This window comes from Hemitrygon akajei, chromosome 2 (genome assembly GCF_048418815.1).
Source record: "Hemitrygon akajei chromosome 2, sHemAka1.3, whole genome shotgun sequence".
NCBI classification, from domain to species: Eukaryota; Metazoa; Chordata; class Chondrichthyes; order Myliobatiformes; family Dasyatidae; genus Hemitrygon; species Hemitrygon akajei.
The window spans coordinates 105089283-105107349 of record NC_133125.1 but is presented as its reverse complement, the minus strand read 5'-3'; the positions used below and the strand labels follow the sequence as shown (position 1 = coordinate 105107349).

At 37.3% G+C, this 18067-nt stretch overlaps 1 protein-coding gene across 1 annotated transcript in view; it reads left to right on the top strand.

Annotated features, from left to right (window-relative positions):
• LOC140715011 (high affinity cGMP-specific 3',5'-cyclic phosphodiesterase 9A) overlaps positions 1–17754 on the top strand; it is a 137690-nt gene extending 119936 nt beyond the window's left edge. The window contains exons 12-14 of the mRNA XM_073026751.1: positions 4525–4629; positions 15716–15862; positions 17475–17754. Of these exons, the coding sequence (XP_072882852.1) occupies positions 4525–4629; positions 15716–15862; positions 17475–17741 (519 nt within the window). The 3' untranslated portion in view covers positions 17742–17754. The remainder of the gene's footprint in view (positions 1–4524; positions 4630–15715; positions 15863–17474) is intronic.
• The last annotated feature ends 313 nt before the right edge of the window (positions 17755–18067 follow it).

The window sequence follows — 18067 nt, the reverse complement described above, 5'->3', positions numbered from 1 at the left end:
TCCTTAGGAAATATTGGACAGTATAGACAAAGGAGAGTCAATTGATGTTGTTTAGTTGGATTTTCAAAAAGCCTTTGGCAAAGTGCCACACGTGAGGCTGTTAACAAGATAAGACTCCGTGGTATTACAGGAAAAATACTAGCATGGATAGAAGATTGGCTGACCAACAGAAGGAACAGAGACATAATAAAGAAGGCCTTTTCTGGTTGCCTGCCTGTGACTAATGATGTTCCATAGGGGTTAGTGTTAAGATCACTTCTTTTCTGTTTGGATAACAGAATTGATGGCTTTATGGAGAATTTTGTTTTTGATATGAAGATAGGTGGAGGGGCAGGTAGTGTTGAGGAAGCAGGGAGTCTGCAGAAGGACGTAGACAAATTAGGAGAGTGGGCAATGAAGTGGCTGATGGAATACAGTGCAGTGATGTGTATGGTAATGCACTTTGGTAGAAGGAATAAAGCCATTAATTAATTTCTAAATGGGGAGAAAATTCAAAAATCAGTGGTTCAGGATTCCCTAAAGGTTAACCTACAGGTTGAGTTGGTGGTAAGGAAGGAAAATGCAATGTTAGCATTCATTTTGAAAGGATTGTTATATAAAATCAAAGATGCAATACTGAGGCTTTACAAGGCATTGGTCAGACTGCGCTTGGAGTGTTGTGAGCAGTTTTGAGTCCCTTATCTAAGAAAAGATGTGCTGGCATTGGAGAGGATCCAGAGGTTGTTCACGACAATTAACCCAGGAATGAAAGGGTTAACATATGAGTGTTTGATGACTTTGGGCCTGTACTCACTGGAGTTTAGAAGAATGAGGAGGGATCTCATTGAATCTGAGATGGAGTGGATGTGGAGATGATGTTTCTTATAGCAGTGGAGTCTAGAACCGGAGGTCACACCCTCAGAATATAGGGACATCTATTTAGAACAGAAATGAGGGATTTGTTCAACCAGAAGGTAGTGACTCTGTGGAGTTCATTGCAGAGATGGCTGAAAAGTTATTGGGTACATTTAAAGCGGAGATTAATAGGTTCTTGGTTACTCAGGGCATCAAATGTTACAGGGAGAAGGCATAAAAATGAGATTGAGATGGATAATAAATTAGCCATAATGAAATGGCAGAGCAGACTTGATGAGCCAAATGGCTGAATTCTGCTCCTGTGCCTTATGGTCTGTGCACAAAGCATTGAAAATGTCGAGTGAGTGATTGCTGAAGAATATGTGACACTGGAATTCCTGAATAGAGAACAAAGTCGGAATTTATGTTGAAACTGCACGTGGAGGATTGAACACTAGAGGGTGCAGAAGAGATTTACTGGCAGGATTCCAGCAATGAATAAATTCAGATTTGGGCCCCTTATCCAAGTAATTTTTTTCAGAATGGAGAATTTGAATTGTAATTTACAATGTATTTTGAGGTGTATTAGGGCTGCACACTGGCAGAGCTAATATAGCTGCTGCCTCTGAACTGTCTTGCCCATTAGTCAGTGTCTGTGAGGCACAAATCCCAGTGAGACTGAGGGTGTGTGTAATTGTACCCAATCAGAGTCACTGTGTGTAGGAACTGTCTCTGCGTGACAGCCTGTGTATGTGGGCTCCATCACCAAGGGGGAATTAATGTATGCTAATACCATTATCCAGACGAGCTTTGTATGTGGTGTTCTATCATCAAAGGAGAAATTATGCCATGTGGTCTGTCCCAGTGAGAGTCAGTATGTGGGGCTTTTCCCTGTGGGAATTGATGTCATGTGTCCCATCAATTTGTGTGGGGCACAACCTTCTGGGAGAGATGGTGAGTGTGGGACTTCTTCCTAAAGAAGAGCTTGCGTGTGAGGACATGTCCCCTGGGGAAATCTGTGCATGGTATCCAGCCCTCAGAAGCAGTATGTATACGTGGAACCCTTTCTCTACAGAGAGTTGGTGCAGTTGCATCTTTCTTTAGCCACGCACAGGCGCATGGGATTTTATAGCATCTGCTCAGCTGCATCCCATGTTACAGGAAGGTAGCAATATTCAAAAGATTAAAACCACATTTATTAACAAAGAAGGTATAAGTTATACACCTTGAAATTTGTCTGCTTGTAGGGAGCAACAAAGCAAGAAACTTGAATAACCTAATTTTTAAAAAAAGACCAAAAAGCACTGTGCAGAGAAGAGGGAGAGAGGGAGAGGGAGAGAGAGAGAGAGAGAGAGAGAGAGAGAGAGAGAGAGAGAGAGAGAGAGAGAGAGAGAGAGAGACTGACTCCTCTCCAAATCTCTCACTCCGGTAGCGATACAAACTCCATCTGCGAACCAGGCAGCTCAAACATGTTGCGTCTCGTAATGCCCCAGCACGGCTCATCCCCCGGCTGTCTCCAGTAATAGTTCATCACCATTTGCTTCGAGAAAGATGTGATAAGGAATGTTTTTAGTTTGTCTTCTCGCCGTATGATTTACCAATCAGCTGTCGTATATCTTTGGTAGCACCATCTTAAACTGGAATATTCCCAAAGGAATTTAAGTCACATTTGAGAAAGTCCCTCTGATAACAACAATATGTCAAGAAAAGAGCAATAGATTCTGTAAAAGGGTGGACCTTCTGTAAAAGGGTGGACTGCTGGGAATCTGTTCTGTGAAGTTGTTGCTGTGAAGTTCAGCAGTGGTGATAAAATGATGAGACTGTCGGGAAATCTGTTCAAACTGTTTGTATGAGACATTAAGACATCTGAGTAGAATTAGGCCATTTATCCCATCGAGTCTGCTCTCCCTGTCCATCATGGCTGATTTATTATCCTTCTCAACCCCATTCTCCTGCCTTCTCCCTGTAATGTCTGACATCCTACTAATCTAGAACCTATCACACTTACACTTAAAATATACCTAAGGACTTGGTCTCCTTAACCATCTGTGGCAATAATTTGCACAGCTGCACCATGCTCTGGCTATAGAAATTCCATCTTATCTCTGTTCGAAAGGGACATCCTTCTATTCTGAGGCTGTGTCTTCTGGTTCAAGGCTCTTTCCCTCCCCCTCACTCTAGGAAACAACGTCTCCACATCCAATGTGTGCATGTGTGCTGAATGTCAGTGACATAGATTTATGCTAGGTGGTGGCATTGGGATGGAACAGTTATTACCCTACAAACATCAGGCTCCTAGTACTGAATGACTCCACAACTCACCTCCCAGGACTCTACAACTGATGTTCTCAGTATTATCTATTTACTTATTTTTTATTATTATTTGCACTATTTGTCTTTTGCACCTTGGTTATTTGTCAGTCTTTGTTTACGTGTAGTTTTTAATAAATGCCATTGTATTTCTTCCTTTTTCTGTAAACATCTGCAATAAATGAATCTCAAGGTAGTCTATGGTGATATATATGCCGTTTGATAATAAATTTACTTTGACTTTGAAATGGAACCAAACTGCAGATCTTTGAAGAAATGCAGACCATTTCAAAGTTAGGTAAATATGGGCTTCACTAACAATGTGTAACTCATAATGTGGATATAAAGTAGTTGGCCTACACCCAGATTATATCGAGGCTGCGCTGTGTATCTTTGTTAAGTGATATAGAAAGCAGCATTGATTGCCCTACAAATGAGTGCCTTGCCTAACTCCCATTGAAGGAGAATCTTGTGAGTCTGGAGTTCCATTAAACGGAACAGATTGGGTAACAGATTTCCTTCTGTAAAGACGTGAGTGAACCAGATGGGCTTTTACAACAACCCAAATTTCCAAGTTCAAAGTAAATATATTATCAAAGTACGTATACAACACGTCACCATATACAACACCGAGAATTGTAGGCATACACACCAAATCCAAGAAAAACAATAGAATCATTGAAAGACTGCACCCAACAGGACAGACGAATGACCAACATGCAAAAGACAACAAAATGTGCAAATACACAAAAAAGAAATAATAGTAATAAATACATAAGCAATAAATATTGAGAACATGAGATGAAGAGTCCTTCAAAGTGAGTCATAGGTTGTGGGAACAGTTTAGTGATGGGGTGAGTGAGGTTGAGTGAAATTATCCCCACTGGTTCAAGAGTCTGATGATTAATAACTGTTCCTGAACCTGGTGGTGTGAGTCCTAAGGCTCCTGTACCTTCTTCCTGATGGCAGCAGCGAGAAGAGATCATGGCCTGGGTGGTGGGAGTCCATGATGATGGATGCTTCCTTCCTGCGACAGTGCTCCGTGTAGATGAGCTCAGAGGTGGGAAGGGCTATATCCATGATGGACTGGGCTCTTTGTTTTCTGGTGACCATTACCAATACTAGCTACTAATTTTTGTTTTCATTAAGGTAACTGAATTTAAATCCCTACATTATTTGTGTAGTCCTTTGTATATCAAACTGGTAACTGAACTACCATATTAGTGCATTGGAATTTGTTAAAAAACTAGAATTGCATATGAATGGAGAGTTCATTTACAGAGATCTCACAAATGTGATTAATACTCCTTGTTGCTGAAACATTTTCTACTTGAGAAATGGTTAAAGCCACCTGATGAATTAAATATCATTTCTTTCCAGCTTACAATGATTATAATCAAAGTCAGTGACATTTCTAATGAAGCACGTCCCATGGATGTGGCTGAACCATGGCTGGATTGCTTGCTGCAAGAATTTTTCAATCAGGTACTGTGCTTTATTTTACCCAGTGGGGAAATTCTGAATTGACTTGAATGAATTTGGAGTGCTGGAGTAAGTAGTGATATTTGCAGAATAAATCTATTGGAATATGCATTGCATATTCAGGAATCTCTCAATACCATTCTAAGTAAGACCATAAGGTATAGGAGCAGAGTTAGACCATTTGGTCCATTGAGTCTGCTCTACCATTTCACCCTGGCTATCCATTTCCCTCTCAGCCCCAATCTCCCACCTTCTCCCGGCATCCCTTCACGCCCTGACTAATCAAGAATCTATCAACCTCTGCCTTAAATATACCCCATGACTTGGCCTCCACAGAAAGAAGTATAATGATTCCATAGCTAGTGAAATAGCAGAAGAATTTTTCAGGAGTTTTTAGTACTAGAGCTGAGTGTGAAGGTTTTCACACCAAGACACTGGACTTTCTAAGACTGGAGAAGCAGACTTCTCTGGGGCCACTCTAAGATGTAGGCAGCATTATTCCATTAGTCTGACTGTCACAGACACTGGTGTGCACTTTGGAGTGTTGGGAAAGGACTGAGGAAAATTCCAAATGTCATAAGGATATACAGACAGATGAATTGTTCTTATAAATCTCCAGAGAAGTTATGATCATCATCAGTATTATAAGAAGTTCCATGATATGCTTCAGTTTTTTTTATTTGAAGCTATGAAGTTGCCCTGGAACCAGTGGACAGAGGTACTCTTTAAAAAATAATGTTCTGAAGAACCGTTCTTACTCAGAGCAAGGCATTCATCTTTGATAAAATTCTTTTCCTCTATTTTTCTTTCAATAGTTTTATCCACAAGCCCATAAGGAAGCTGAAGTTGCAGCTTATGCAGGTCAAAGGTGACTTGGGACTCAGGTCAGCTGGTGTTTGCAGGATTCCCTGAGAATGCAGAGCAGCTTGTATGGTCAGACAGGACGCACAGTGGAAACGCACGGGAGATGTATCTGTTTAGGTTACCTAGCGAAATCAGTGGTAGCAGAACACTGCATTCGCATTGACTTCGATGGCACAAAACTACTTCACCGAACCAATGGCTTTTGGAACCACCTAGTGAAGGAAGCCATTGAACTAAAACTAGAGGAAAAGAATTTTAACAAAGATGAAGGTCTCGCTCTAAGTAAGAACTAGAATTCAATGGTGAACAAGGTGGAAGAGTGGAAACTTGATTGGATGATTCTGACCAATCTGCAGAAATGGAATACAGAGGCATAAATACTACTGGACTAAACATGCCTAGGCATTATCCCTGAAGAATATGGCAGAGTTTGTCATTGAAACGTCAGTTATAATCGATACTTGTACCCAGCTGGAAACCTAAGAAGAGTTGACTCAACTTATTCAGTTTGTCTGCCATTTCACTGACCCCTTTACTACCTCTCCAGCATCATTTTCCAGTGGTTTGATATTCACTCTCACCGCTCTTTTAAATTTTATGTACCTGAAGTAACTGAAGTTTTTAAAAGCTTCGTAATCCTGTTTCTTCTCACTAATTTTTGCTCTATTGTACAAACGTTTGTATATAGATCATATATGTGTGCCTTCAGGCTTCTGTACCTCCTTCCCAACATTAATAGTGTGAAGAGGACATATCCTGGCTGGTGGGTATCCTTAATGATGGACGCAGCCTTTTTAAGGCACCACTCCTTTAAGATGTCCTGTATACTACGAAGGCTGGTGCCCATGATAGAGCTGCATAATTTTGCAAGTTTCTGCAATTTATTTTGATCTTATGCAGTAGTCCAGATGGTGAGGCAGCCATTCAGAATGTTCTCCACAGTACATTTGCAGAAGTTTTCAAATGTTTTAGTCGACAAACCAGATGTCCATTAACTCCTAATGAAATATTGTTTTTTTAAATAATTTTTTAAAATTGAATTTTCAAATAGGTTACAGAAGGAAAAAAAATTATCAACCCTTCCCCCCTCCCCTTAACACCTCCCCCCTAACATATCCCTGTAGAAAGAGGAAAAAAAAAAGAGAGAAGATAAAAGAAGGAAAGAAAGAATGCCTGGATATCAGTAGATCCCCACATGCTCCATGGAGTTCATAATAGCTTTAGTATATATATTTATTTCTTTCCCCAGATAACCAATAATTTTATCTTCGGAGCACCTATATATTTAATCCTATCTTTTGTAAATAAGGGCGCCAAATTTTCAGAAATATTTCATATTTATCTCTTAAATTATAAGTAATTTTTTCAAGTGGAATGCAGCTAAAAATTTCATTCTTCCAACGATCTATACTTAAGTATGAATCCGATTTCCAAGTAACTGCAATAGCCTTTTTGGCTACTGCCAATGCAATTTTTATGAATTCTTTCTGATATTTATTCAGTTTGGATTTCGGTTTTATCCCTTCAATATCGCCTAGTAAAAATAATGTTGGATTATGTGGAAGTTGTGTTCCAATAATTTGTTCCAATAAAATTCTTAAATTTGTCCAAAAAGGTTGAATTTTAAAACAAGACCACGTAGAGTGTAAAAAAGTACCAATTTCTTGATTACATCGGAAACATTGATCAGATAAATTTGGGTTTAATTAATTTATTTTTTGTGCTGTAATATATAATTGATGTAAAAAATTATATTGCACTAATCTTAACTGGACATTTGTTGTATTTGTCATACTGTCAAGACATAGTCTTGACCAACTTGTTTCTTCAATTTTAATATTCAAATCAGTTTCCCATTTTTGCCTTGACTTATGAATTCCTTGTTTAATTGCCTGTTTTTGAATCAAACTGTACATACAAGAAATAAATTTTTTAATTTTTCCTTTTTGAATTAAAGTTTCTATTTCATTAGGTTTCGGCAATAACATTGTTTGACCCAATTTATCTCTTAAATAAGTCCTTAATTGGAAATAACAAAAAAGTGTTGTTTGATATTTTGTATTTATTCTTTAATTGATCGAATGACATTAATATACCTCCTTCAAAACAATCTCCTATATATCTAATCCCTTTTTGAAACCAATTGTATAAAAGTTGGATATCCATTGTAAAGGGAATAAGTTTATTTTGAATTAAAGGTCTCTTTGCTAATAAAGATTTCTTTATCTCATCATCAACATTTATCTTATCCCCTAAATCAATCAAATGTTTTAATATAGGAGATTCTTTCTTTTCCCGTATCCATTTAGATTCCCACTTATATATAAAATCTTCTGGTATATTTTCTCCTATTTTATCTAATTCTATTCTAATCCATGCCGGTTTATCTTCATCAAGTTGATTTGTTTTATAATAATTCTTAAAATTTGGAAGTTGTAACCCTCCTAGGTCAAATTTCCATGTCAATTTTTCCAATGATATTCTTGACATCTTACCTTTCCAAAGGAACTTCCTCACACATTTATTTAACTCTTTTTTTTTTACTTAACTCTTGAAAAAACTTCTGCAGTAATTGTATTGGTAGTGTTTGGAATAAATATTGTAATCTAATGAATATATTCATTTTTACAGCATTTACTCTGCCTACTAATGTTATTGGTAACGTCATCCATTTATCAAGATTTTCTTGAATTTTTTTCAATAATGGTAAATAATTTAATTTATTTAAATTCTTTATATCATTATCAACTCTTATACCTAAATATTTTATACCATTTATCAGCTATCTAAATTGAGTTATTGGTGGACATTGACTATAATCTCCTTTAGTAAGGGGTAGAATTTCACTTTTATCCCAATTTATTTTGTAGCCTGATATTTTCCCATATTCTTCCAATCTAGAAGATAATTTACTCAAGCGAATACAATGGGTTTGTTAAATAAAGCAAAACATCGTCAGCAAATAAATTAATCTTATATTCCTCCTGGTTAACTCTGAAACCCATAATATCTGGGTCCATTCTAATTAATTCAGCTAATGGTTCTATCGCCATCACAAATAAAGCAGGTGATAATGGACAACTTTGTCTAGTTGACCTTGTTAACTGAAATGAAGTTGAAATTTGACCATTTGTCATTACTTTAGCTTTGGGATTAGTACTTAAGGTTTTTATCTATTTTATAAAAGATACTCTTAATCCATATTTTTCCAATACCTTAAATAAAAAATCCCATTCCAATCTATCAAATGCTTTTTCTGCATTTAAGGCAACTGCCGCTCATTTCCTCCCTCTTTTGTGCCAAATGAATTATGCTAAGTAACCGAGTTACATTATCTGCCGATTGTCTATTTTTGATAAATCCTGTTTGATCCATATGTATTAATTTTGGTAAGTATTTAGATAATCTATTAGATAAAATTTTTGCTATTATTTTATAGTCAGTATTCAACAAAGAAATAGGTCTATATGATGTTGGTTTTAAAAGATCTCTATCTTTTTTTGGCAATACTATTAAAATAGCTGTCGAAAAAGATTCTGGAAGTTTATGCATTCTTTCCGCTTGGTATATTAACTCCATGAAAGGAGGAATTAGTAAATCTTTAAACTTTTTATAAAATTCGGGCGGAAAACCATCTTCTCCTGGGGATTTATTACTCTGAAGTGATCCTAGAGCTTCTTCGACTTCTTTTAATGTAAAAGGCATATTTAATCCCTTCTGTTCTTCCGAATTCAATTTTGGAAGAGTTATTTGTGATAAAAACCTTTCTATCTTGACATTATCATTTTGTAATTCTGATTGATACAGTTCAGAATAAAAATTCTTAAAAGTTTCATTAATTTCTAAAGGTTTATAAGTAATTTTATTTACACTTGTTTTAATTGCATTTATCATTTTGGAAATCTGGTCTGTTTTTAACTGCCAAGCAAGAATCTTGTGTGATCTTTCACCTAGTTCGTAATTTCTCTGTTTAGTTCTCATAATTGCTTTTTCTGTTCGGTATGTCTGAAGTGTATTACATTGTAACTTCTTGTTAACAAGTTGTCTTCGTTTTTCTTCTGTCATATATCTTTGAGATTCTTTTTCTAATTTTGTAATCTCTTTTTCCAATTGATCTATTTCTACCATATATTCCTTCTTAATTTTAGAAGTATAACTTATTATCTGGCCTCTCAAATATGCCTTCATTGCTTCCCATACTATAAATTTATCATCAACTGAATGTAAATTTGTATCTAAAAAAAACTGAATCTGCTTTTTCATGAAATCACAAAAATCTTGATGTTTTAATAATATTGAATTAAATCTCCATCTGTAAATCGATTCCTCTTTATCCATCATTATCATTGTCATTGTCAAGGGGGAATGATCTGATAATATTCTTGCTTTATATTCCATATTTTTCACTCTGTCTTGAGTATTTGTTGATAATAGGAAAAAATCTATCCTTGAATAAGTTTTATGTCTATTTGAATAAAATGAGTAATCTCTTTCTTTTGGATTAATTCTTCTCTATATATCAATCAAATTTAAATCTTTCATCAATGATAAAGTTAATTTTGCTACTTTTGATTTTGTAACAACCTTTGTTGATCTATCTAAAACTGGGTCTAGACAAAAATTAAAATCTCCACCTATTAATATTTTGTCATGTGCGTCAGCCAAATTCAAAAAGGCCTCTTGTATAAATTTTACATAATTTTCATTTGGTGCATAAATATTCATAAGAGTCCATAGTTCTGAAAAAAATTTGACAATGTATAATTACATATCTCCCCGCAGAATCAATTAATACATTTTGTATTTTAATTGGTAAAGTTTTATTAACCAAAATTGCAACTCCCCTCACCTTTGAATTAAATGAAGCTGCAATTTCCGACCCAATCTCTCTTTAATTTCTGATGTTCTATCTCTGCTAAGTGTGTTTCTTGTAAAAAAAAGCGTATCTACTTTCATTTTCATAATGTATGTTAAAATTCTTTTTCTTTTCACCGGTCCATTAAGCCCATTAACATTAAAACTTAAAAAATTCAGTGAATTAGTCATTATTTTTAACAGGATTACTTCAATCTATAATAATACCTAACCTTTCAACTTTCGTAGTACCTTGGCGAATCTTTTTAAAATTCTCCATGTTGCTAGTGTCTCCCCACCCCCCCCCCCCCCCCCCCCCGATTGTCCAGGCAAAGACAGAAAGGAAGATAAAAGAAAAATAGATTATAAAGAAAAAAAAAACAAAATACCCCCCTACTAATGCTGTGAATAAAAAAAAACACATTACCCCCCTCCGTTGTACGGGTCATGGCAATCGCCATGATTACACACATGAGTCCCGTAGCAATCGATCCGAAGTTCCCCCAGCTCCCCCGTAACATAAAAAAGTATATATAAGAAAGGAAAAAATAATATCACTACTCTCGATTAATAATTTTCAAATTTTTACCTTTCTCCCCCTGTATCATATAATTAAGAATATATTTAAATATTCTTCTGTTAAACATCCATCAACTCCATTCACTGTCCCTGTCTTCATCTTTAATCTGTTTCACTTTTAAATCTTTGGCTGTGGTTAGCGAATATTTGGGAGTTCTTGTGCAAATTCTTCCGCATTCCGATAATCAGTAAAAGATCTTCTTTTTCCGTCATCCAAAAAAATTATCAGGGTTGCCGGATGGCTCAATATAAATTTATAACCCTTTTCCCATAAAACATTTTTTGCTGGGTTAAATTCCTTCTTTCTCTTCAAAAGGTCACAACTTATATCAGGATAGAAAAGAACTGTTTTCCCTTCTATCATCAATGGCCCGTTTCTCTTTCTGGCACATTGGGCAGCCACCTTCAGGATCTTTTCTTTATCTTGATATCTTAAGCATTTTATCAAGATTGATCGTGGGTTGAACTTGATTATCAAGATTGAACTTGAGGTCTTGATCTTAAGGCTCTGTGAGCCCTTTCAATTTCTATTAACTGGGTTCCTTCTTCCATTTCCAAAATATCCGGAATCCATTTTTGAAAAAAGTTTATTGGATCCTCTCCCTCTATACCTTCTTTAAGTCCAACAATCTTAATATTTCGTCTGCTAAAATTTTCAAGTACATCCACTTTTTCCAACAACCGTTTTCTTTCTGATGTCCAGGCAGAAATATTATCTTCCATTTTATTCACTCTATCAATGGTGTCTCCCATTGTTTCTTCCAAGTTTTTAATTTTCTTGTCCATTTTGTCCTGTCTTTTCATCATTTTATCAAACATAATCTTCATATTTTAATACCTTTTTTAATTACTATTAATGCTTTTAATTCATGCATTATTTGCACCAAAGATTTTTTTATGTCTCCAATATCACCTCCAACCTCTTCCTGTTGCTCTTCTTTGTTTGTCTCTTCATCTTCGTCTAATTTATCCAGAGAATCTGATTCCACCTCATATTCACTTTCACTTTCAGTTCCGATCGTAGCTGGGATTTGTAGTTTGGGTTGCTCGTGTTTGTGCATGCCCCTTCCTTCACGCATGCGCAATTTCTGTTGCTCTTTTTTTTGGAAACGGTTGATGTTGCCGCAGTTTCCTGTTCCATATCGCCGGAGGTAAAATGCACTTGAGCCCGAGGCTCTTTCATGGCGGCTGGCCTTGATTCTTTTCCAACTTGTGTTGTCTTCAAAGTAGTAATTTTCTTCTGCTTCTGTTTAGGAGGCTTATCTTAAGACAATCCTGAGTAGTTTATAAGTAATTTTTAAAAGGTATTTACTAACTTTTCTTCACTTAAACATTATTTTACTGGTTTTTTACGGGAGAGCTGGATTTCCATGTCTCGATCCTACGTCATCACGTGACATCCCCCTAATGAAATATTGTTGACTGTTTGTCAAAGGAACTAGGTTAAGAAATTCACTATGCAACTCATAATTAATCGAAGCTCATACTTTATTGTCTCTGTACAAGCAACAACGCAACTATGTTGACCCTGGGCCAACAATTTAGAACATGAACCCTATTGCTCCCTCTGTACCAATATTCACTAAGACCTCTTGTCCAATTTATAACACTGAAGTAGGGGATCTTCACTGGCCAGATGACTGATCCTTTCTTCCTTGCCATGGTGAGTCTCTTGAGAGAGTTATTGCTGATAACACACTCGGAGTGTCCACTTTTATATTTATGCCTGACCAATTCAAACATTCCATTCCAGTGTCATTGGCTGTAGGTCATCTGATTGACCTTTATCACTTTTTATTGGCACTGCTCCAGGCTAGCATCCATTTATTGCCCTCCTCCCAGCAAGTGACAATCGGTTATTTATGTCTCTTTGTTCTCTTCAGTAACCAGGTTGAATCACTCCAGGCAGGCACCAACCCCAACATTCACAAACCTGCAGGTTATGTTATATCAAACAACACCTCACAAATAACTTCTTATTTGGAAACGGTCTCCAGTCCAGCAGATTACCTGAAACATTATTGTGTCTACTTTAAAACACAGAAAACAAAACAACTTCATCTCACAAAATGGAGGAAGTAAAACAGTTCCACAATTGATAGCCTCCATCTCCAAGCATAAGGCAGGAACAAAGACATTGGTTTGTCTACTGCCACTGTCCTTGATCCATTCGAGTTTGATGCTTTCTTCCATATTTTAAATCCACTATGGCCAACAATATAGTTGATGTCTTGCCTTCTTTATAGCTGCATCAATATGTTGCATCTTGGTTAGGTCCTCAGAGATACTGACACCCAGACGTATTGCTCTCTCTTTGGCTTTTACATTGGCTTTGACTTCTCTTGTTAGCACTGCTCGTGTCAGCTTTAGAATACTTCTTTCTCTTTGCAAAGTATATATCCTGTGCCTTCCGAATTGTTTCCAAAAATTCCAGCCATTGCTGCTCTGCCACCATCCCTGCCAGTGTTCTTTTCTAATCAATTTTGGCCAAACCCTCTCTCATGCCTCTGTCTTCCCTTTATTCCACAATAGTTCTGATACGTCTTGCTTTAGTTTCTCCTCACATTTCAGGGTGAATTCAATCATATTATGATCACTTTCCCCCAAGGGTTCTTCTACCTTAAGCTCTCTAATCAATTCAGGTCCATTACACAACACCCAATTCAGAATAGCTAATCCCCCGGTGGGCTCAACCATGAGGTGCTCTAAAAAGCCATGTCGTATTTATTCTAGAAACTCCCCCTCCCGGAATCCAGCACCAACCTGCTTTTCCAAATCTACCCGTGTTTGAAGTTTCCCCTGACTATTGTAATATCACTCTTTTGGCATGCATTTTCTATCTCCCATTGTAATTTGTAGGCCACACCCTTACTACTTTTTGGGGGTCTGTATACAACTTCCATCAGGGTCTTTTTACCTTGCAGTTCCTTAGTCAATGATTCAACACCTTCTGACCCTATATCACCTATTTTTTTTAACCAACAGAGTAACACTCCCCCCTCTGCCTTCCTGCCTGTCCTTTCAATACATTGTGACATCCAAGACGTTAAACTCCAAGCTATAATCTTCTTTCAGCCATGATTCAGTGATGCCTACAACATTGTACCTGCTAATCTGCAACTGTGCTGCAAGTTCATCTACCTTAATCCGTATACTGTGCGCATTCAGATACTACACCTTCAGTCCTGTATACACCCTTTTTTTTTATATTTCTTTAACTTAATGTCAAAGGCTAACTGTTTGGATGTTCTCTTTTTTTACTGAGGATTTTGGTTCTGAGCTGTGTCTTGGTGATATCTTGAGATGTTTTAGGGTCTGGTTAGATGTAGAAATTGTTATTACTTTTATGGCTGCTCTTTCTAACATCATCACTCCTTGGAAAATGGTACTGAGATATATAACAGGAGATCAACCATCAGAACATTTTATTGCCCTTTCAGCTCCAGAGTGGCAACACACTCATTTCAATATTGTGTTAGAATTTACATTGAAAATTGGCATCTACCTGTAGTGACACAATCTTATAAAATGATAATTTGGAACTCAAAATTAGTCTGAGATTCTGGTAATTTTTGGATAGAACATTACAGCACATTACAGGCCCTTCAGCTCATGATGTTGTGCTGACTTTTAACCTACACTAACCCTTTCATTCTACATAACCCTCCATTTTTCTATCATTCATGTGACAATCTAAGAGTTTCCTAAATGCCCCTAATGTATCAGCCTCTAGCGCACCCCTGGTGAGGCATTCCACATCCTACCAGCTCTGTGAAAAGAACTTACCTTTGACATCCCCCTTACACTTTCCTCCAATCAATAGATGATGTTGATGTTTTTCACCACATGTCCTGATACTCACGTTGTCAAAACCACGGATTTGGCAGCGCATCAGATTCGGCAATTGTGCTCGTGAATATGCACGTGTCAGCTAATTATTAGTTCATTGTGACAGTATTTAACTCCATTCATTCTGTCACGGTATTTGTTGAGACTTGGACACAGCTACACTTTGTTATCTGCATTCTGCCTTGCCAGAGAAATTGGTCTGTCTAATCAACTGACTCTGAAGACTAGCGGTATTCATTTTATTCTTAATTTTTTCTTTTCAGCCGCAGTGTAGGCTTCGTTTTCCATTTGAGTGTTTTAGTCAGTGGCCATATTTGGCCTAGCATTTATTGTTTTCTTTCTCCCTTTAACATTGTTCGCATTAAAGTCTGTGAACTATCGGCCCGCTTCAGTGTCTCTCACTCTGCACTTGGGCCATGTCCGAATCCGGGTGACACACATACCCTGAGTAGAATGAATCACTATTTTGTAATTTAGAAAGGTTGAACTTAAGTCCTAAAATTAATGTTTAAATTTGAGTTAACAAACCATCTAAACTAGTGGTTCCCAACCTTGTGTCCTCAGACCCCTTGGCTAATGGTAAGGCTCCATAGCATAAAAAGTGTTGGGAACCCCTGATCTATATGAAAAGAACCTAAAACTTGCTTGGTGGGAATGGGACAAAAAGCAGCTCAGCTGTCTGATTTACATTCATCCAGCTTTACTCTGCAGTATATTCAGCTTAAGCCTAGTGGAGGAATTATGTCGGAAATAGGACAATTAGGTAATTTTGGGAGCATTGTTCGCACAAGACAAGAAAGAAAATCAGAGCGGTTTGTGTTCTGCAAAACTCTAATGATCAATGTTCTTTTCGAGTTGCCCATAACCAAACAAGTTCATGATGTAGGCTGGGTAGAGCCCACGATCACTTGTGACCATGTGTATTTTCAATTTTGTGTTGTAGAGTGACATGGAGAAACTAGAAGGTCTACCTGTGTCTCCATTCATGGACAGGGACAAAGTGACAAAACCATCATCCCAAACAGGTTTCATCCGCTTTGTGTTGTTGCCCTTGTTCATTGAACTTGCAAACTTATTCCCTAATTTGGAGGTAGGTTATTAATCTTTTCAGTAGTTCTCTGCATGTGATTATACCATGTGATTTGCCTGTATGTACACAATTTTAACAAATGTGGATGACATAGTTTACCTCATGCTCTAAGCAGCAAAGTTCTCTATATATGCACCTTTCGTATAGATATGGCCTCCTCCACATTGATGAGACTCATCGTACATTGGGAAACCGCTTTGTAGGGCACCTTCACTCCATCCTCCAAAAGTGTAACTTTCCAGTGGCCAAACATTTAAATTCTGATTCCCATTCCTGTTCCAATATGCTGGTCCATAGTTTCCTCGCGTGTCACATTGAGACTACCCTAAGGGTAGAGGAGCAATACCTCATATTCTGTCTGGGTATCCTCCAAGCTGAAGGCATGAATATTGATTTCTCCTTCTGGTAATTTTTTTTCCTTCCCTCCCCTCTTCTCTTCACCAGTTTGGCCTCTTACCTCTTCTCACTTACAAATCACCTCTTCCTGGTGCCCATCTTCCTTCCCTTTCTCCTATGATCCACTCTTCTCTCCTATCAGATACTTTTCTCACCAGCCCTTTATCTTTCCCACCCACCTGGCTTCACCTATCACCTTCTTGCTACCTTTCCAAGGTATCCCTTCCCCCACCTTTTTAATCTGGTGTCCTCACCCTTCCCTTTCAATCCTGAAGAAGGGTCTCAGCCCAAAACTTTAACTGTTTATTCATTTCCATAGATGCTGCTTGACCTGCCAAGTTCCTCTAGCATTTTGTTTGTGTTGCTCTGGATTTCCAGCATCTACAGAATTTCTCATGTTTAAGATCTCTAGGGGTATTGATTATGTAGTAATTATCAAGAAAATACCCTAAATATTTTGCTATTTATGATACCCTTGACGGTAAAGTAATTTGATAGCATATATTTGAATGGTTGTCATCCAGAGCTTTTAGCCGGCTGGTGGTGTACTGGTGTACTGGACTTCGGGGCAAGTGGTCCCAGGTTCAAATCCGGCTGGCACCTTGCACGCTTTCCATCTGTGCCGGGTTGAACGTTAAGCTAGCAACTTAGCTTCATAAAAAATACATGCTAAGGGAACGGCAAGATTACTGCCCAATGTGCCACAAAGCACCGAGCGGAACAATAATCCTGAGCTTATAAATTTCCACTTGTAAGTCTGAGATGGGGTTTTCCTCTGAAATAATTCATTGACAAATACTTACATTTAGTCTTTTCCACTAGGGCCCGGTCCTGATAATTAGAGATGTTTTCCTGTGCAACTAAATCTGAATTATTCAACATTGTAAGCTTTGTAAGTAACACAGCAAAGGATTAGAAAGTGAACAGATTGCTGGAATTGAGTGACTTTGAATATAAAATGTATTGGCCAAAAGTTTTTGTTCTGTCTCTTCAAAAGACTGATTTAATGCCATGTGCTCAACCTGAATTTTTTATGAATTAACATTTACAAATTCATTAAGCAGTGCCTTATACTGTATAGCAGTGATATTAGAGAAACAGAATTTGTGGTAACTTAAATTTACTGTTTAACTCAAAGTTATCTGAACCTGTTACTTAGTGTCCTGGAATATTTCATATTAAACATTAATGGCTTAAAAGGGAATTATTTTTGCAGCAACATATCATTGACCCTGTGCGCAAGGCTTTGGATTACTACACTGAAATGGAAAAAGCCTTGGAAAAGGAGAAACTGAGTCACACTGGCTCCCCATTGAATGAAAAGAATCTGAAATCTCCAGAAGACCAGAAGGGAATCGAAATTAATGCAGATTCAACTGAGCTTTCAGAAACTATGAACAACACCTCAGACAGACCAGGAGCACTTCAATCTTCACAGGAAATGGAAAATAGTGAATGTATGATTGGCAAAGTGCTGCATTAAATAATCATGTTGATATGTTTATTTCTTTGCTCAAGTAGTATGCCACATTTAGAAGAAAGTACAAAATTGTATAGATCACACTCATTTTCTTCTCTTTGGTCATCTGTAAGATTAGGTCTCAATACTAACTCAACTGTTTTAGTTGAGACTATCATATTTCCTTTGACTTGGCAGTTAGAAAAACTCTGCTCACCAGTGCTGTAGCACAAGTTTTGTGCAAGAAAATTCATTTCTTTTTATCAGGTGTCCATGTTCTGAGACTGACCATTGTTGATATCTCCAAAGGGAACTTGTCATTCAGTCCAGTGCAAGGTTGTGTCATCTGC